Source organism: Mauremys mutica, chromosome 17 (genome assembly GCF_020497125.1).
Source record: "Mauremys mutica isolate MM-2020 ecotype Southern chromosome 17, ASM2049712v1, whole genome shotgun sequence".
In the NCBI taxonomy this organism is placed as follows: Eukaryota; Metazoa; Chordata; order Testudines; family Geoemydidae; genus Mauremys; species Mauremys mutica.
The window spans coordinates 23252606-23272435 of record NC_059088.1 but is presented as its reverse complement, the minus strand read 5'-3'; the positions used below and the strand labels follow the sequence as shown (position 1 = coordinate 23272435).

General features: G+C 55.4%; 1 protein-coding gene across 2 annotated transcripts in view; it reads left to right on the top strand.

The window, feature by feature from the left end:
* Nucleotides 1-19383, top strand: part of TARS2 (threonyl-tRNA synthetase 2, mitochondrial) — a 33453-nt gene extending 14070 nt beyond the window's left edge. For both annotated transcript variants that reach the window (XM_044991222.1, XM_044991223.1), the window contains 9 exons: nt 4653-4819; nt 5381-5543; nt 5703-5840; nt 6819-6896; nt 8603-8703; nt 11846-11950; nt 12452-12524; nt 12600-12714; nt 18689-19383. In XM_044991222.1, the coding sequence (XP_044847157.1) occupies nt 4653-4819; nt 5381-5543; nt 5703-5840; nt 6819-6896; nt 8603-8703; nt 11846-11950; nt 12452-12524; nt 12600-12714; nt 18689-18837 (1089 nt within the window). In that variant the 3' untranslated portion in view covers nt 18838-19383. The remainder of the gene's footprint in view (nt 1-4652; nt 4820-5380; nt 5544-5702; nt 5841-6818; nt 6897-8602; nt 8704-11845; nt 11951-12451; nt 12525-12599; nt 12715-18688) is intronic.
* Nucleotides 19384-19830: the final 447 nt, after the last annotated feature.

The window sequence follows — 19830 nt, the reverse complement described above, 5'->3', positions numbered from 1 at the left end:
CTGGCTGTGCTATAGATTTCCTTGGGGAGAGGGCGGAGTGCATGTCCCTAGCCACCTGGGTCAGGGAGCTGTGCTAGAGGCCGGCCAGGAGCGTGGCTGCACCTAGCTAGCCGGGTGAGGTTGGGTCCCCAATTCCCAGTGAGGTAGATTATCTTGGAGGTGTCTGTCTCTGGGACCCAGTTGTACAGGCTTCCAGGGGGTGTCCACACCCTGCTCCCATCTGGAAAAAACATGCTGGAAAAAAACATTGGGCCTGTCTATTGTAGGTCCTTATCTAGCGCCAGCGCTGTAGTGTCTGAGCTCTGCAGACCAGTTAATGTATTTATCCTCACCCATCCCTGTGAGGCAGGGCAGTGCTATTAGCCCATTATACGGATGGAGAAACTGAGGCACAGTTGGGGGTCGTGCTTTGTAAGCGCTTTGTCTCTGCTGCCCGGGAGACAGAATCTTCTAACACGTGATCTCAGCAACCCGGACAACCTAGAAAGGGCCAAAGTCGCCCCAGAAGGAAGCCCTCTGCATCCGCCCCCTGTCTGCCCTCCTTGTCCTCACGGCAGCAGATGTGGCTCCTTGGTCGGGAGGGGTTTGCAGATTTGTTGGGTCTTGCCAAAGCCCATCCTGGCTACTGTGTTTGGGGTGAGGAGGCTGCAGCGCTCAGATCCTTGACCTCTCTGGCGCACATCCTGGGCACAGGCTCGATGTCTGTTACCCCGTTGTGGAAATGGGGCTGCCCATCTCTCCCAGGACCAGTGCTGACCCCTTAACCTCCTCTGGAGCTTAAGCCCGGCCTCTCCCACGTGTACACTTGGCCTCTGCTGGGACGCAGGATAACACAGCAAACGGGCGCACGGTTCTCCATACAGGTTCCAGAGCCTCTAGCGCCCACGGGAACTGTACAGCTCAGACCAATCCGGGAACAGCCCCGTACGCGTTTCCCTGCCTCGGTTTCCTCACTGATCTTTAAGGAGTCCAGAATCCCTCTCCTACGCGTGGATTCTCCTCTGGCTCATGGAGTCTTTCTCTCTCCTGTGCAGCTGGTTTCCTGTCTTCCTCTTTCTTGCCCAATCTCCCTTTTGCTCCCTCCGTGCCTCACCCAGTCTCTGTGGTTTTAAAGACTTAACCTCACTCAACACCTTGGCTCTTTGTCCTGTTTGTGGACAAATTCCAAACCCCAGCCTGGCCGATAAATGCAGGCAGACTGGTTTTCCCCAAGCTTCAGCTGTCCCATTGTCCTAAGGTGTCCCCCCCTATGAATGGGAGCCTTCCGGGTTCACCAGCCCACCGTTGTTCCTGGTATGGGTGACGCGTGAGCTGACTACTCCTACCCGCGGCAGTCCAGCAGACAGTAATCGCATAAGATCAACCAGAATTCCTAAATTGCAAGTAGACAGATTCCCAAATCGTCTCTCACCGTAGATCCCCTCCATCTGGGAACTGAAGGGACTGGTGGAAGTCATAGAAGGGGTTATTCCATCCAGTTCCAGACTCTCTCCCTCCCCCTCGCTTTCCCTGACCGTTTTCTCAGGCCCTTCTCGCAGGAGTCAGAGGGGTAGCTGTGTTAGTCTGTATCAGCAAAAAGAACAAGGAGTCCTTGTGGCACCTTAGAGACAAATTTATTTGGGCATAAGCTTTCGTGGGCTAAAACCCACTTCATCGGATGCATGCGGTGGAAAATACAGTAGGAAGATATAGATAGATAGATACAGAGAACATGAAAAAACTGGGTGTTGCTATACCAGCTCTAACGAGAGTAATTGATTAAGGTGAGCTATTATCATTAGGAGAAAAAAAACTTTTGTAGTGACAATCAGGATGGCCCATTTCCAACAGCTGACAAGAAGGTGTGAGTAACAGGAGGGGAAAAATTAGCACGGGGAAACAGTCTTTACTTTGTGTAATGACCCATCCACTCCCAGTCTTTATTCAAGCCTAGACATGAATGGGTCATTACACAAAGTAAAGACTGTTTCCCGTGCTAATATTTCCCCTCCTGTTACTCACACCTTCTTGTCAGCTGTTGGAAATGGGCCATCCTGATTATCACTACAAAAGTTTTTTTTCTCCTAATGATAATAGCTCACCTTAATCAATTACTCTCGTTAGAGTTGGTATGGCAACCCCCATTTTTTTCATGTTCTCTGTATCTATCTATATCTTCCTACTGTATTTTCCACTGCATGCATCCGATGAAGTGGGTTTTAGCCCACAAAAGCTTATGCTTAAATAAATTTGTTAGTCTCTAAAGCGCCACAAGTACCCACTCCTGCGAGAAGAACGAGGAGTAACACTGGGAGGTGCAAGCACTTATGAACCTCTTGTGCAGTGGGAGAAGTACCTCAAGGGGCTTTAATAATCATCCCTAGTTCTTATCTAGCTCTTTTCATCAGTACTTCTCAAAGTGCTTTACAAAAGAGGGCAGTATCATTATCTCCATTTTACAGGTGGGGAAATTGAGGCACGGGGGTGGGACATGACTTGCCTGAGCAGCACAAGTGACGACATTTTACTCTCGTTATTTTCTGATTGCCAGAAAGAAAGGGGGCTGGGTCGGGGCAGCTGAATGTCTTTAGTTCACAAGCTCAAATTCAGGATGGTGCATCTGGCCTCTGCCACCCCAACCCTAGATCCATACGACTGGCACCTCGAAGTTGCCTTTTTCCAGATAGCGATTGGTGCTGCCCACAGACGGTATCTGAGATTTCAAGTGGACGAGTCCCATTACCAGCACAGGGAGCTGCTATTCGGCCCTTCTGCAGCCCCAAGAAGATTCTCAAAATGCAGCTTATTTCAAGAAACAAGGACAGACCAGTTTTTCCCATATTTAGACGACCGGCTCATTCATGGACAGACAAGTGACAGTCTCCGTTCAGCTTTTCCCCTCCCTAGGTCAACAGAGAAAAGTCACTGTTGCCTCTGACCCAAAGGACAGGGTTTATAGGAGCTACTTCACAACAGCAGTGGCTTATCTACTGGAGGAGAGATTTCAAGCCATGCTAGTCCTGTCATCCCAACGTGTCCCTGAGAACTCGGCTCAGGCTGCTTTCCCCCGGCCTCCTGCACTTACGTAGCTCAGCATGCTAGACTTTACCTTCGTTGTGTGCAAGGACGGCTGAAGTCTGTGTTGGCCAAGCAGGCAGCACCAGGTTCTGTCTGGATATTCCCCCCATGAAGAAGTCCTGTAATTAAACCGGTAGAGAGACCCTCTGAAAGACCCTCCTCCCACTCTTGGTGACAGATGCCTCCACAATGGGTTGGACGACCTTCAAATGTGAGGGGTGTGGAAGACTTCACGCAAATCCTGGAGCTAAGAACCATGCATCGGGCAGGCACAGCTTGTCTCCTGCTCCTAAAAGGTCTGACACATCAAATCGTGATGCACCATGCATTGCAAGGTTGATGTGTCCCCCTTTCAAGCCATTAGCTCCACGTTTCATCATTACATCAAACCCACCTTTCTGCTGGCAGTAACTTTGGCTGCAAGGGGAGGCGAGATACAAGGGCGGATGGCAGGGCCCCTGCACACAATTTATCATAGACTGGGTGTCTTTGAAATCTGACTGACAGCGATATCTGACGTTCCTTTAAATTGGGTTATCCACCTACCTGTGGGTTTTTTCCCCAAAACCACACCGTAGCCAAGGGAAGGCTAACCTCCCACACCCTCGATGTTCTCAGGACGCTCTCCTCCTACATAGAACCAAGTCATTGAGGGTGTCCTCTAGGCTGTTCATAGCTTATGGGGACGAGGCGGCAGGTCAGGCCATTTCCACATGGAGACTTTCTAGCTTGCTCTTTGCTTGTGTCAAGCTGTGCTCTGAATTGTCCAGTGTAGACCCTCCAAAGAGTGCACCAGCTCGCTCTCCAGGGTCTGGTGCTTCTTTGGGAAACGTTCCTGTACTGGAGATATGTAGGGTAGCTACCTGGGCTTTGGTGGGTGTGCTGATCTGGCGTTACAACGTAGGGGAAGAATCAAGATATGATGCTAATTTTGCTCGGGCTGTCGTGCAGCCACTGTGTAGGTAGACTACTGTGATCTAGGGTGCTGGTTGTGAGTCAGCAAAAGTGTGTGTGTGTGTGTATGTATGTATGTACACAAGACATTGAAGCTGCAATAGTTCTACCTTACGGTAACTGTGGTACTGGCAGATGTGTTGTCCATATATAGTCCATGATCCTTCCCCACTACTACAGAGTCTGCTTTCAGATGGATTCCGTATTAGCGAAGGAACTAAGGGGTGGTTGGGGTCACCCCCTATGTCCGCAGTTGGAAGCATGAGGACATTTGGGGTAGAGGCACAGCCCTCAACAGACACTGCTCGCTGGACAAATCTAAACTGGAGTGTACGGGGTTATAGGTGCACCAAGAGTGGAATGTGTACGTACACGTACACACAACCACAGTCGTCATAAGGCAAGTAGTAATTTCCTTTAATCCCACTTCTCACACCATCATTCTCTGTGGCCTTTAGGCACGTCATTTCTACCTCTCTGTCTTGGTTTCCCCTGGGAAAGGAGGATGGGCTGTGAGTGCGGGTGGTGCTCTGGAGATGTGACGCTCTATGTCGTTACTAAGTAGCATTCTCACTGTAAAAGGCCCAGTGTCTCTCAGGTCTGTGCTCCCGTGAAGAGGCCGCGTCTTGTGTTTTCTGCAGAGCGAGTATCGGAAACGTGGGTTCTCGGAGGTGGTCACCCCTAACATCTATAACGCCAAGCTGTGGGAGCTGTCTGGCCACTGGCAGCACTACAGCGACCACATGTTCTGCTTCCCGGTCGAGAACGAGACCTTCGCCCTCAAGCCAATGAACTGCCCTGCTCACTGGTGAGCGAGGCACCCGAGGTCTGCTGCAGGCTGGCTGTTCGGCTAGGGCAGCGGTTCTCAACCTGCAGCCCGAGCAGCAGAGAGCTGCGGCCCATGTGACCTCCTCAGGCCCGTACAGGCAGCATTGGATGCTGCCCACGTAACTCATTGTGGGCCACGTGTGCGGCCCACAGGGGTAAATAGGTTGAGAACCACTGGACTAGGGGGATCTGTGATAGAGGCTGGAGAGAATGGGGTCTAGTGGGTATTGGGGTGGGGCTGCGAGTCAGGACCCCTGGGTTCTATTCCCAGCTCTGGGAGGGGAGTGGGGTCTAGTGGGTAGAGCGGGGCTGACTGGGGATTGCCATTGGTTTTCGCTTAGCGCTGTAAAAGAGTTGCCTATCGTTAAACTCTCGTAACGCCATTCGGGTGGGAGGGGGAGGTGATACTTCCGAATTGAGGGCAGCCCAGCAACTCCCTTCCCTGCTGGGCCTGCTGCTGCCACAAAGGGTCCTCGGGGTGCTGCTCAGCGGGGCTTGGGCTGGCTCCGATTTCCCTTCTTCCTCCATTCTGCCCCATCAGCCTGATGTTCGCTCACCGGCCCCGCTCCTGGCGGGAGCTGCCCCTCCGCCTGGCCGACTTCGGGGTGCTGCACCGGAACGAGCCCTCGGGGACCCTGACCGGCCTGACTCGGGTGCGGCGTTTCCAGCAGGACGACGCTCACATCTTCTGCACCCTGGGCCAGGTGAGCGCGTGGAGCCAGGTACCCCGAGGGGGTGGGGTAGGGAGTAATTAACCAACCATCCCTTCCTAAATGCCCTCCCTCCCTGGGATCACCCCACTGCGCTGCCCTCCCTCCCATCCCCTCCCCCAAAGCTCCTTGTGTGGTGTGTTCCTTTCCCAGCTGGAAGGCGAGATCGGCGGATGCCTGGATTTCCTGCAGGCCGTGTACTCCATCTTCGGCTTCTCCTTCCGTTTCTACCTCTCCACGCGCCCGGCAGGGTTCCTGGGGGAAGCTCATGTGTGGGAGCAGGCCGAGCAGGTGGGGAACAGTCCTCCGCCCCCTTCCAGCGAATGCAGTGTGTGTCTAGCACTGCCCCAAGCACCTCCCGCACCCTGAGATGTGGGTGTCCTACGCTGAGCGCCCCTTGGTCGGGGTTTTAGAACCCGAGTGGCCTGGCGAAACTCCAGCCTGCGTTCTGGCACTCTGAGCTAAGCGCTGAGCAGAAGGGCGGCCTTGTGGCTAAGGCCCTGGATTGTGGTTCAGGAGACCTGGGCTCAATTCCCAGCTCTGCCACTGACTTTCCCTTGTGACCTTGGGCAAGTCACTTCATCTCTGTGTGCCTTAGTTCTCCCTGTCTGTAAGATGGGGATAACAGCACTTCCTTTGTCTGCCTGAGCTATTTAGAGACTCTCTCGCTCTGGGTTGGCGTGGCGCCCGGCACGGTGGGGTTCCTGGGCTTGGCTAGGCATCTGGCATGATGGGGCCCATATGTCAGCCAGGGCCTGTGCCCACCCGGTGCAGCAGGGGCCCTGATTTCAGTTTGGGATCTCTAATAAATCCCTCTGCCCGTTCATTTGGCCGTGATGTTTGCACCCCCGCCAGGCTGCTGGTGCACCGTGGCTGTTGCTTGCTTACCCTGGCAGGGGGTGAGAGGCTGATGTGGTTGGGTCTGAGTGATTTGACAGCTCTGTTTTCTGTGGCACAGAGCAGCACTTGGGGGAGTTGCCTGGTACAGACCCTTGTGATTGGATCCACATGCCACCTCTCACAGTACAGTGGCATTGAATAGACCCGTCTGCAATAGCATCATCCGCCGAGGCAGGGTCCACTTACCATGCAGAAGATGCCGCTCATGCGGCGGTCACAGCTGGTCGGCAGGGTAGATGCTGGTGGCTTCTTGTCTCCTGCAGTGACTTTCAATATTGAATCAACCCTGTGACTAGCTGGCAGCGACCATGTATCCAGGAGTGACCTGGGGCAAAAGGCATCAACTCACCTAACCCCTTTGTCTTCCAGCAACTGGAGAAAAGCCTCAATGATTTTGGGCAGCCTTGGGAGCTCAGTCCAGGCGACGGGGCATTTTATGGGCCAAAGGTTAGTGAGCGCTCGATCCACTGTCAGTGGTTGGAGCCAGGACTCCTGGGTCCCGAGCCTGCCACACTTGCTTTGCTTTCTTGGGCCAGTTGTGTCCCTGCTTTCTGCCTCAGTTTACCCACTTACAGCGTGAGAGTAATGACTTGGCTGTCAAGAGCAGGAGGGGCCATTTTGATTCTCTAGTCTGACTTCTGCCTCGCACAGGCCAGAGAACTCACCCAGTGATTCCTGCATCAACCCCAACGCGTGCGGCTGAGCGTAGAGCATCGGTGATCCTTGCCCTCCCTCGTGAGGCACAGCGAGCTAGGGATGAAAAGCACTGGGACTAGCTCGGCACCGTTGTTTTAGGAGGCTACACGAGTGTCTTGAAACAGACGGGCTCTAATTTTGATTAATTTACAAAACAGCTCAATTAGTAGAAGCTAATGCAGGGCCCGGAATTGGACCCATCTTGTTTATACCCATCCCCCCGCCCCGAGTTCTGGGATCAGCAAACTGAGCGGGTTTTAATCAAGGATGACTAAGGGCTTGGTCCTGCAAACGCAGACACACGTGAGTAACTTTACTCATGTGATTGGTGTGACTAACTTTACTGCTCATGTGAGCTGTCCAGGTAACTCACCTGTGCAGGAATCTATTGGCCCCTTGGGCTGGATTTACTCACGGGAGTAGTTATCTATGGAATGTGCAAGGAGCTGCAGGATTGGGCCCTGGGGCTGGGTCCACTCACGGGAGTAGTTATCTGTGGAATGTGCAAGGAGCTGCAGGATTGGGCCCTGGGGCTGGGTCCACTCACGGGAGTAGTTATCTGTGGAATGTGCAGGGCGCTGCAGGATTGGGCCCTGGGGCTGGGTCCACTCACGGGAGTAGTTATCTATGGAATGTGCAAGGAGCTGCAGGATTGGGCCCTGGGGCTGGGTTTACTCACGGGAGTAGTTATCTATGGAATGTGCAAGGTGCTGCAGGATTGGGCCCTGGGGCTGGGTCCACTCACGGGAGTAGTTATCTGTGGAATGTGCAAGGAGCTGCAGGATTGGGCCCTGGGGCTGGGTTTACTCACGGGAGTAGTTATCTATGGAATGTGCAAGGTGCTGCAGGATTGGGCCCTGGGGCTGGGTTTACTCACGGGAGTAGTTATCTGTGGAATGTGCAAGGAGCTGCAGGATTGGGCCCTGGGGCTGGGTTTACTCACGGGAGTAGTTATCTATGGAATGTGCAAGGCGCTGCAGGATTGGGCCCTGGGCGACTTCTGCCTCAGCCATGATTCCCAAGCTGCAAACACCGTGGCTTTTGGACTTTCCACCCTTGAAAGAGACCTTGGTCTCTGTCCCCCCTCCAGGATCAGCTCTTGCTGGGCAAGACTCCTCCGTGAGTCTCTGCAGACATGGCTCTCGAATGTGTAGTGTTGCAGGGTGCAGGTGTCCTAACAAACAGCCATGTGTCAGGTGTTTCCTGGGACTTAATCGGCAGCTGGAGCCGAGACTGTAGCCTGGGGTTTTTGTCTGGGCTTATCCCTTACTCCCCCCAGAGACCATTGCTGCTGCTGTAGCCATGAATAGCATGGAGAGGATGAAGGGTAATGACCCTTTTCCTGCACTGATAAGCTGAGTTGTATCACCATGGAGGCAGGGTTCTGTTTACAGTGCTGGCCCCTCGAGGGTCTGTTGGGAAATGAGTGACTCACCCGTCTCCCCGTGCTGTTTCAGATCGACATTCAGCTCAAGGACGCCCTGGGCCGATACCATCAATGTGCCACCATTCAGCTGGACTTCCAAATGCCCGTGAGGTTCGACCTGACGTACATCAGGTATAGCAAGATCTAGGTGCTGCTTGTCTATACAGACAGGTCGTTTGTAGCGAGCTGGGGGGGAAACCTACCCCAGGCTAGCCTGCTGCTCGCTAGCCGTCCGTGTAGATGGTGCTGCTGTGCACTAAAAAGTTTCAAAGCCGGGTATGTCAAAGCACAGTAGGAAACTTGTAGCGGACGGTAGCAGTGGCTGCATGGACGCTTAGTGCACAGCAGAGTGGCCCAAGGTAGATTTACGCTCCCAGTTTGGCGCAAGCGAAATGTTGTGTAGACGAGCCCTGAAACCCAACATCCTGGCCAGTAAGGATCATGGGGTGGGGGTAGCTTTTGAAAGGGTTGGGGTATTGATGTAGCCCCATGGTGAACATGTGTTCCGGCTCCCCCTCGGTGCCTGATCCCTAGAGGCTGAGAGTCTGGGGTGCCTTGGCTCATCAGATCAAGCTGTAGCAGCTCGTGCTTTTAAGAACATAAGAATGGCCAGACTGGGTCAGACCAGTGGTCCATCCAGCCCAGTATCCTGTCTTCCAGCAGTGGCCAGTGCCAGGTGCTTCACAGAGAATTAAAAGAACAGGGCAATTATTGAGTGAGCCATCCCCGGTTATCCTGTCCTAGCTTCCTGCAGTCAGAGGTTTAGGGACACCCAGATCGTGGGGTTGCATCTGTGACCATCTTGGCTAATAGCCATTGATGGACCTAGTCTCCAGGAACTTATCTAGTTCTTATACACTTTTGGCCTTCACAGCATCCCCTGGCTATGACTTCCCCAGGTTGACAGTGTGTTGTGTGAAGAAATACACCTCAACCTCGATATAACGCTGTCCTCGGGAGCCAGAAAATCGTACCGCCTTATAGTTGAAACTGTGTTATATCGAACTTGCTTTGATCCACTGGAGTGTGCAGCCCTGCCCCCTCCGGAGCACTGCTTTACTGCGTTATAGCCGAATTCGTGTTATATCGAGTCATGTTATATCGAGGAAGAGGTGTAATTTCTTTTGTTTGTTTTTAAACCTGCTGCCTGTTCATTTCATTTGATGACCCCTGGCTCTTGTGTTAGGAGGAGGAGTAAATGACACTTACTTTCTTCACACCAGTCATGATTGTATAGACCTCTATCGTATCCCCCCTCAGTCGTCTCTTTTCTAAGATGAACAGTCCCAGTCTTTCTTGACTGCTGGTGGATATTTTCAGCAAACTAAGCGCAATGACTCCAAGATCTCTTTCTTGAGTGGTAACAGCTAATTTAGACACCATCATTTTGTTTGTAGAGTTGAGATTATGTTTTTCTAATGTGCGTTACTTTGCATTTATCAACACTGAATTTCATCTGCCGTTTTGTCGCCCGGTTTTGTGAGATCCCTTTGTAACTCTTCAGTCTGCTTTGGATTTACCTAGCTTAAGTTCTTTTGTCTAGTCTGCAAACTTTGCCACCTCACTGTTTAGCCCTTTTTCCAGATCATTGATGAACATGTTGAACAGCCCTGGTCCAGTACAGGTCCCTGGGGGATCCTGCAATTTACTTCTCTCCACTGTAAAAACTGGCCCTTTATTCCTACCCTTTGTTTCCTAATTTTTAACCAGTTACTGATCCACGAGAGGACCTTGCCCCCTTATCCCATGACAGTTTACTTTGCATCAGAGCCTTTGGTGAAGGACTCTGTCAAAGGCTTTCTGAACATCTGGAGGTCCCGGTTCAATCCCTGGTGTGTCAGCCAAGATGCTGGCCATCACCTTAGCAAAACAAGCAATGAACTCTGGATTTCCCCGGGGCCTGAAGGAGATGGGAAGATATTTGTTGGGTTCCCAGTCTCCCTGAGCACCCGTCAATGAGTCCAGCTTGAGAGTTTTAATAACCCCCAGTGAATGATAGAACACTAGTCCCGGCCAAATCTTGCCAATAGAAGGTACATTCTGAATCCCCCCTGCGTTTTCCTCTGGTTCTGTTGTTGTTAGAAACATAGGACTGGGTCATTGAGTCCAGTCCTCTGCTGTCGCAGGCAACCCCCTCCTATCACCCTATTCACAAACAGGTCAAGCTCTAGCTTCCAACTAGTTAGGCTCTTTGTCGTTGTCGTCTCCTGCTCCCCCCCCCCCCCCGCCCCTGCCTCTTGTGGGAGACTGGTCTGGTCCCTCCCTCCCTCTCAAGGCTAGAAACCTTCCCCTCATTTCCAGCTTCACTTTATTCCTGGCTAGTTTCGTCCCCATTCTTTCTTCACTTCCCATCTAACACTCTGTTGCCATGTGCTGTTCAACAGCTGTCGTGTTCCGCCCCAGAGATGGCCGCATTTCAGTGGCCCTGTATGGCGTACCGTAGGTATATAAAGCCAAGTGGCTACAGTGCTGTGGGATCCTTGGGGTGAAAAGCACCCTATAAATACCGATTTTTTTCTTCCTGCAATTCCAGAGAACATGGCCGGGGTAGTTAGCAGAGAGGGGAAATTAGGCCAGGTGGTTTTCATAAACACTCAGTGTTGACCTCACCCTGCTCCTATTGACGTTAGTGAGAAAATTCCTGCTGACGGCTCCAGGAGCAGAGCTCAGCCAGCACTGGGAATTTAGGAGAGTCCCACTCCAGAAACCTTGAGCCCTTAACTGAAGATCTGACTGCACCTGGGACGTTTTGCAAGAGCTGAAGTGTTGACCCTGGTCTCCTGGCCACGTACCAGAAAAGCTGACACATTAGACCTGCCCCAGAACTTCATGTTTCACATTAGCTGGAGATTAATTCACTTCCTCTTTCGAACAAGGAACAAAACGATATTTGGCAAATTGTGGTGTAACCGTCTCGCCCTAGAGGTGGCTGCATTTCCGCGGTGGGCGAGTGGGTGATCTCATGTTTCCATGCCCTTTAGAGTGTTTAGAGGCACAGCTCCTGCTCACGTCAACGGGAACTGCCGCTGCAAAAACCTGAGGGGGAACAGGAACCTCATCCGCGTCTGGAGCCGCTTTGTTGCTGTCGCAACTTTGAGTGGCATCTCCATCAAATGTAAACACATTGCAGGCAGAATCAGCCCCCGACCTCTTACTTCCTTCTCCTCCTTTTCAGTCACGTCAGACCCTGGGACAGGAGCACGGGGAAGGGGCCTGCTTGTCACTCTACCTTCAGTCCCCATTGACCGCTTCCCATGATCCTTTTCACCCACAGCAAAGATGGCAGCACGTCCGAGAGGCCGGTGATGATCCACCGGGCGGTGCTGGGCTCCGTGGAGAGGATGCTGGCCGTCCTGGCTGAGAACTACGGCCGCAAGTGGTGAGGACAGTTGCACTGGCTCCTAACCCTGCATTGGGAATCCCTTGCCCTACGGTTCCTTCCCTGGTGTCCCCTTCCTCTGCGACTGTCCAGTAAAGATCTGCCGTGGGGAGCGGATGCATGGTTCTGGGTGGGCATTTACTGTTAAGAAACTGCAACGAGGAGTCAGGAAGAGAAGCCAGGTAGCCAGATGCCCAGGGCTCGCCCTCAGGGCTGCAGCATCGTCTTGTGCACAGAGCAATGGGCAGGAGTCCTAGGTTCTGCTCCCAGTGTGACGTTGGGCAAGTCGCTTAAGCATTAGAGGCCTGTGCTTTTAGATGCACTGGTGTCGGGCTCAGTCCCTGCAGACAAGCTGGCCAGGGCTGCCAGACCCATGCTGCGTTGGCCCCGGAAGATGGACAAAGCTCGGGTGAGTGGGAATGCCCTGCCGGGGGAGGAGGAGGAGGAGAGGGCTCTGGTGTAACGAAGCGAAGGGAACTCAGCCTCTCCCTCGCTTTGCAGGCCTCTGTGGCTGTCCCCGTGCCAAGTCATGGTGATCCCGGTCGGACCCGATGCGGAGGTTTATGCCCACGAGGTGAGTGGCGAGATACAGGCCTGATCTGCGCCGTCCGTGGCTGGGATCTCTGACGCGTGTCTGTCTGTGTCTCAGGTCCGCGAGACGTTCCACCAGGCGGGGTTCATGGCGGACGTCGATGCCGACTGGAGTGCCACGCTGAACCGGAAAATCCGGAAGGCTCAGCTGGCTCAGTACAACTTCCAGCTGGGTAAGAGCGAGGGTGTGAGGCAGGGCTTCCTAAAATAACCGCGTCCCACCTGTCCCTGGAGGCGCGCCCGGCCACAGCCAGACAGCCGCGCTCGGGGCGTAGGAAAGCTGGATTGCGCTTCCCCTGAACACCCGCTTCCTGGTGCATCGGGTGCTCGTCACAGGAGATGATTTCCGCCCCTCATCAGCCCTCTTGCCAAGGCACTGCTGCTAACAGCAGGACTGGGAACACTGGGCCACAGGGTGCCGCCTGTTTGAGCCGGGGTGGAGGGGCGCTCGTGCCGCAGATCCCTCCCTCGTGGGGCGGTGGAGGGGGATGCAGCCATTTCCACGGCAACATCTGTCACTCGCGCTCCCCCAGAATGCACTCACGTGCTTCCAGGATCCGGGCTGGAGGAGGCGGAGACTGGGGCCGCGGGGCAGGGAGCTCTCGACCTTCCCCTCCCATCAGCCCCGTGGCGAATCCACCAGAGGAGTAACAGCTCCGGGCTGGGTTCTCTCGTCCGCGGCGTCTCCCCCGGCTGGGTACGTTGACCTCGTGGGAGGGCCCGGCGCACAGGCTGCAGGTGCACGGCCCTGCCCTCAGAGGGAGCTGTGAGGAAGGGGGCAGACTGTACTGTGCCCCTGAGGGTCCTTTCCTTGCCCCCCAACATCCCTTGGGGAGTGGGGACAGCCGCAAAGGCTACTAAGCCAACCTCCCTCTAGTTCTGCAGAGGCAGCGACTAGCCCAGGTGGGGTGAGTTATAGGGTTTCCCACAGATCTTGGGCTAGGTGTATTACGGTAGCGCCTAGAGGCCCCAACTCAGAGCAACCCCTCGGCTGCTCGAACTCAGATCAAGGTTCCCCCTTGCTGGGCGCTGCACGTAGGGACAGACACAGTCCCTGCCCCAAAGAGCTCGTGGCCTTACTAGATAAAGGAAGGGTGATTCTCCCTGTTTTAGAAAGGAGGGAAATGAGGCCTGGAGAGATTAGGGGTATCTGTGGCAGAGCTGGGATTTGAACTCCTGACTCCCAAACCAGTGTTTTAGCCACCAGGCCACCCTTCCATTGCAGTGTGTGGAATGGCACAGGGCGCTTAGGGAGGCTGGCCGGGCTGGCTCTGGGGACACTGCTTAGTTCAGGTTCGGTTATTGTGCCTGGCTCTCCGGTGTCACCTGGTTACAGGCCTTTCCTCTGCCAGCCCCCTAGCCTCCCAAATCTGTCACCATGGCAACCGTCACCCCCAAATCCCTCCCTTCCTCCCATGTAAATCGCTCGAAGGCTTCTTGTTCCCTGCGACTGTGTGGAGCCGAGAAAGCTGCGGTTAAAATGAACCCGGATGCAGAAGAGATGTTGGGACCCTCTTGGCCAGTCTGTGCCGAGACGGGTTTGGGAAGCACTCATCCCATGGGTGTCAGGAACGCGCCTCGTTAGGTCTGTGCGGTCTCTTCCATCTCTGAACGAGTGCTTCACGTATATATGCCCTTCCCCGGCACTGGCTGGATTCTCCAGCCCTTCCCTGCTCGTCCGACCCCCTTTACGCTCTTTCAGCCCCAGTCTGTTACTCTGGCACCAACAGGCGCAGGTGAAGTGACTAATAGTGATCTTGAACTAGGTGTATTACGGTAGGGCCTACAAACCGTGCCCCTGAGGCTGCTCTAACTCATGCGCTGCTGCCCATCACCCTTGGGAAGCAGGGCCCTGGTTGTAGTCTAGCGCGCTCCAGCCGTGTTCCCGATCTGGCCCCTATATGGCAGCAGGATGGGTGCCAAGCCCTTACACCAGGTCCACACCAAGACAGCTTCTCAGGGGGTATTTCCACCCCCATTAAGGCCCCCTCACACAGCTCTGGTGGAACCCCAAACCCACCGTGACCTCTGTAAAGTTTCTCAGAGTCTGCTCCCTTGCTCAGCCGTGAGTGGCCGGCTGTCAGAGCCCCGGCTGTTAACTCAGCCAGTTCTCGGCGGGCACCCGGAGCTCTCTCCTAGCGTGTGTAGAAGTGCTTGTGGCGAGATGTGGGATGCTGGCATGCTTTGCTTGGCACAGCCTGGGGTGGCTGGGAGCTGGCCAAACCGCTTGCAGGAAGCCCCGTCCCAGCTCTCCGCACCCTGCTCATGTAACATATTTGTCTCCTGTAATGAGTGTGGCAGAGATGGGAATAGATCCCAGGAGTCCTGACTTGCCTCATCCCGGGCTGTGACTCTGAATAGTAGGGGAATTCAGATAGTATGGGGCTGGAGGGATTGAGGCTGGTGTCCGGTTAATGATAATCCCTAGCTCTTGTCATCTGGAGAGCGTGCAACGTGCTTTACAAAGGAGGTCGTATCATTAGCCTGTTTTACAGATGGGAAAACTGAGGCCCGGGAGGGGGGAGTGACTTGCTCAACAGGCCAGTGGCAGAGCTGGGCTGGAACCCAGCTCTCCTGAGGTCTGGTCACACTACAGGCCTATATCGGTATAAGTACGTCGCTCAGGGTCCACACCCCGTAGCGACGTAGGTATCCCACCTAGCCCCCCGTGGAGACAGCCCTCTGTTGGTGGGGAGCTTCTCCCGTTAACACAGCTACCGCCTCTCGGGGAGGTGGGTTAACTCCGCCGACAGGAGAGCTCTGTCCCGTCCGCGTAGAGCATCTTCATTCAAGTGCCACAGCAGCGCAGCTACACTTGTGCAGCGTGTGACGTGTAGACCTGTCCCGAGGCCTGTGCTCTCTCCACTAGGCCACTTAGACTCCAACCCCAAGGACCTTTAGGTTGTTACTGTCCGAGCTGTCTAAGGGGTTTGAACACCCAGCCAATGGGAGCCGAGTGTCCAAATCTTCATCTCCATCTAGTTCGCGCCTGATACTGCCGGTTTCCCCATTGCCCTTCGCTCAGCTGGGACCAGACAGGCTGACAGGGCAGTTTCTCTTTGGTTTCTAGTCAGTTTCACTTTGTCAAGGCTGCAGTGCTTGGGTTGCGGGGAGGGGGAATGTTTCAGATCCAGCCCTTGGCTCTGAATGGATCCAGATGCACCGTCCTGGCCCCGAAGGACCAAGAAAAATGGGGAACCTTTTGCTTAGTCAGAGCCGGTTGGGCTGCTTGTGACTTGTCGCGGTCCCATTAAAAATAGAAAGCTCTGCCTCCCCCTGCCCCATGTTAGTGACTCAGCGAACTCTGTCCAGCTCAGCTAATGCTTGAAAGGTAGGAACTCCTGAGGCCCAGGCTGTCTGGTTGGGGCGGCTTTGCCACGGCACAGCCAGGGGGTGCAGCCTGTGGACAATCACCCTCAGATAGGAGGATTCACCAGGCAGCAAGAAGAGTGGGGGAATGGCTAGGATTCACTGTGTGGATCTCTGGCTGGGGTCTCGTCCACCTCCGCCCCCCAGGGTGTTAGCAACTGGAGGGGGGCTGAGCGGCCCTGCAACCAGCCCCAGTCGGCGGAATCATAGAAACAGAGAATCTCAGGGTTGGAGGGGACCTCAGGAGGTATCTAGTCCAACCCCCTGCTCAAAGCAGGACCAAACCCAACTAAATCATCCCAGCCAGGGCTTTGTCAAGCCTGACCTTAAAAACCTCTAAGGAAGGAGATTCCACCACCTCCCTAGGGAACCCATTCCAGTGCTTCACCTCCTAGTGAAAAAGTTTTTCCTAATATCCAACCTAAACCTCCCCCTCTGCAACTTGAGACCATTGCTCCTTGTTCTGTCATCTGCTACCACTGAGAACAGTCTAGATCCATCCTCTTTGGAACCCCCTTTCAGGTAGTTGAAAGCAGCTATCAAATCCCCCCTCATTCTTCTCTTCTGCAGACTAAACAATCCCAGTTCCCTCAGCCTCTCCTCATAAGTCATGTGCTCCAGCCCCCTAATCATTTTTGTTGCCCTTTGCTGGACTCTTTCCAATTTTTCCACATCCTTCTTGTAGTGTGGGGCCCAAAACTGGACACAATATCCAGATGAGGCCTCACCAATGTCGAATAGAGGGGAATGATCACGTCCCTCGATCTGCTGACAATGCCCCTACTTATACAGCCCAAAATGCCGTTAGCCTTCTTGGCAACAAGGGCACGCTGTTGACTCATATCCAGCTTCTCGTTCACTGTAACCCCTAGGTCCTTTTCTGCAGAACTGCTGCCTAGCCACTCGGTCCCTAGTCTGTAGTAGTGCATGGGATTCTTCCGTCCTAAGTGCAGGACTCTGCACTTGTCCTTGTTGAACCTCATCAGGTTTCTTTTGGCCCAGTCCTCTAATTTGTCTAGGTCCCTCTGTATCCTATCCCTGCCTTCCAGCGCATCCACCATTCCTCCCAGTTTAGTGTCATCTGCAAACTTGCTGAGAGTGCAGCCCACGCCATCCTCCAGATCATTAATGAAGATATTGAACAAAACTGGCCCCAGGACCGACCCTTGGGGCACTCCACTGGATACCGGCTGCCAACTAGACATGGAGCCATTGATCACTACCCGTTGAGCCCGACGATCTAGCCAGCTTTCTATCTACCTAAGGGGATCTTCTATCCCAAAGGGGATCTTAATTCTGCCTTTGGACAGTGCGTGCTCTCCTAGCACCGAGGGGCTGCCTCTGGGGTCGAGGAGAGGGACCTCAGAAGAGGCTGAAGGAGATGGAAAATGGCTTGGCCTGGAAGCTGTCCAGGGCAGAGCTGTCTCTCCCTGGTTTGTAAAGGGCCTAGCAAGCTCTTGGGTGCTGCTAATTGCCGATGGAACAGTGTCCTGAGGGCAGGGACAGAAGCAGCGTGGCCTGGGCCATGTTACGAAAGCCCACGCAAACGCTGTGTGGAAAAGGGCCCTGTGCTGGCTTGGTGGTGAACTGGGATCAGCCAGGCTTCCTGTCCCAAAAGCTTGTGATTCAGCCCGTCTGTTAGCCTGGTGTTTTGGGGAAGTTAGGCTGAGCTCAGTGTCTGGGCTCGGTTAGGGTTTGCAAGCCCTTTGTGCGGTGGGACGGGGGTGGCTTTTCCCAGCCCTGGATTTGGGTGGGGGGTCGGGGTGACTCATGCCTGTAGTCTGAGACAGCAGTTCTTTCTTCCTCGGAGCTCAGCATCCCTCTCGCTGTCTAAACGAACCCAAACCGCTCTGTGTCCCAGCTGATCCTGCCGGGGCCTGGCTTCGGGTTGCACTCGAGTCCAGGAAACCCAGGCTGCTCCTGGTCACACCGAACTCGGCAGCTGCAGCCTTCTGCAGAGCCTGGCGGGAAGAGATAACGCGCCGGGCTCCCTTGTCGCTTGGGCTGCTCTGGGTCTGGGAGGAGCTCCAGGTAACGCTGGCTCAGCTCACCGCTTCCTCCATCTGCCATGGGCTGATTAGCAGCGGCCAAAGCAACGAGGACCTGGCTGCAGCCCTGGGGAGCGTGGGACGCCGCCCATTGCCCTGGAGCTGCTTCCCGCAGGGCTGGCTTGGCTCCCAGGTCCCGAAAGTGCTCCCACGTCAGCCCTGGTGCTTGGGATCCTCTGGCCACCAACGGGGTGCAGCGATTGGCCCCCCCACCCACACCTGTCCCCCCCCACCTGGCCACGTGCCTCAGCCCTGCCCTGCAGGGACCCCACTAGGGTAGAGGGGAGGGCAGGGGTCAGTCTCGGCCTCTCTGCTGGGGCTGCTGAGCTGAGGTGGGGGCGACAGGCGATGTAATTGGTGGCCTTTGAATGCACCCGCCCCCGTTCTTCATGCTCATGGCCAGGCTGTAGCACTGCTCTCCTCGGGGGCCGTTCCGCCGCGTAGCCAGAGCCCTCCTGCTTCGCTTCCTGGCGGGCGCTGGAGCAGAGCCGGAGCAGACCCAGTGCACGGGGGGCTGGCTCCCTGCCCTCCCCTGATCTCTGCTGCTGGGTCTCGCTGGGTGCCTTGATGCCCTCGCCACCCACTGTAGGGTCTTGCGTGGGGCTCTGCATGCCGGGGAGTTTCCCAAGGGTGCGCTGGGCTGGGGAGGAAGCGCCGTCCCCTGCTGCCGGCCCCGGTTCTCCCGCTTCGTAGTCTGCCCCACCTCAGCCTCACCATCTCTCTCTTGCAGTGGTTGGCAGGAAGGAGCTGTCCGGCCGCACGGTGAACGTCCGCACCCGCGACGCCAGGCAGCACGGGGAACGCGGCCTGCAGGAGGCGCTGCTCAGGCTGCGGGAGCTGCGGGATGCCCGGCTCAGGAACGCCGAGGAGCTGTTCTGAGCCGGTCCCCACGGCATGTCGTGGGCTCGCGTCTCCAGGGGAAGCAGGCGGTGATGAGCGGCCGCCTGTCCGAGTCGGTGATGGAGCAGGCGAGCCAGGCGCCGGCGGCCTGGTGCGTAGGATTGGGCTGGGGTTGCCAACGGGCGTCAGCCCTCTGACTTGCCCTTTGCACTGGTTCGGTGCCACTCCTGGCACAGGGAGGCTACACCAGCTGCTCTCCAGATGTTCGTCACCCTATGACGTCCCCAAGTGTGCGGCTTCCCAGCAGGGTCGGCACAGACCCTACACACTCCTGACATGGACTGGAGCTGCATCCGCACCCACAGACCAAGGGCAGGAGCCGCTTTAGGGGCTGGCGGCTATTGAGAGGCCCCCCCAGGCGAGAGGGGGCAGGAAATGCACGCTGATGCTGTAGCATGGCAGGGGCTGGACCCCCCTGTCCGGAGGAGGATGGTCCCTGGAACCCGCAGGCCCGGCCTCACTCACTCAGCCTCACTCTCGCGGACTCAGGTCCCCGGGCCTGAATAAAATGTGTTTTCAAGTCAAGGCAGCGTCACTAGTGGTGGCTACCGGCGCCGATCGTACCCTGGGCTCTAGCCCTGGGCACGGAGCTGAGCTGCTGGTGCCCCCCCGGGGGCGAGTGCAGCAGCTGGTGGCTGGCTCTCTGCAGCTGAAGCTCTGAGGTCCCTGTTACGTGAGGGTGGGAGCAGCTAGCGGCTTTTCGTTGGAGGATCTCCAGTCACCTCATGCACAGTCAGTTGCCAGCATCCCTGTTCCCCATGGGAGGCTGTGCTGTCTAGTGGGAGGTGCTAGAATTATTAGGGCTCAGGATGAAATCGCTGTGGGGAGCGGAGTCCCCCACATCTGCTACTGGAGGGGGGGAGGTTCTGCCCCTCCCTCTGCAGCATCTGGCGCTGGCCACTGTCCCAAGGCAGGACGCTTGGTAGGAGGGGCCTCAGTTCTCTTCCAGCCTGGCGAGTCGTGTGCTCCAAT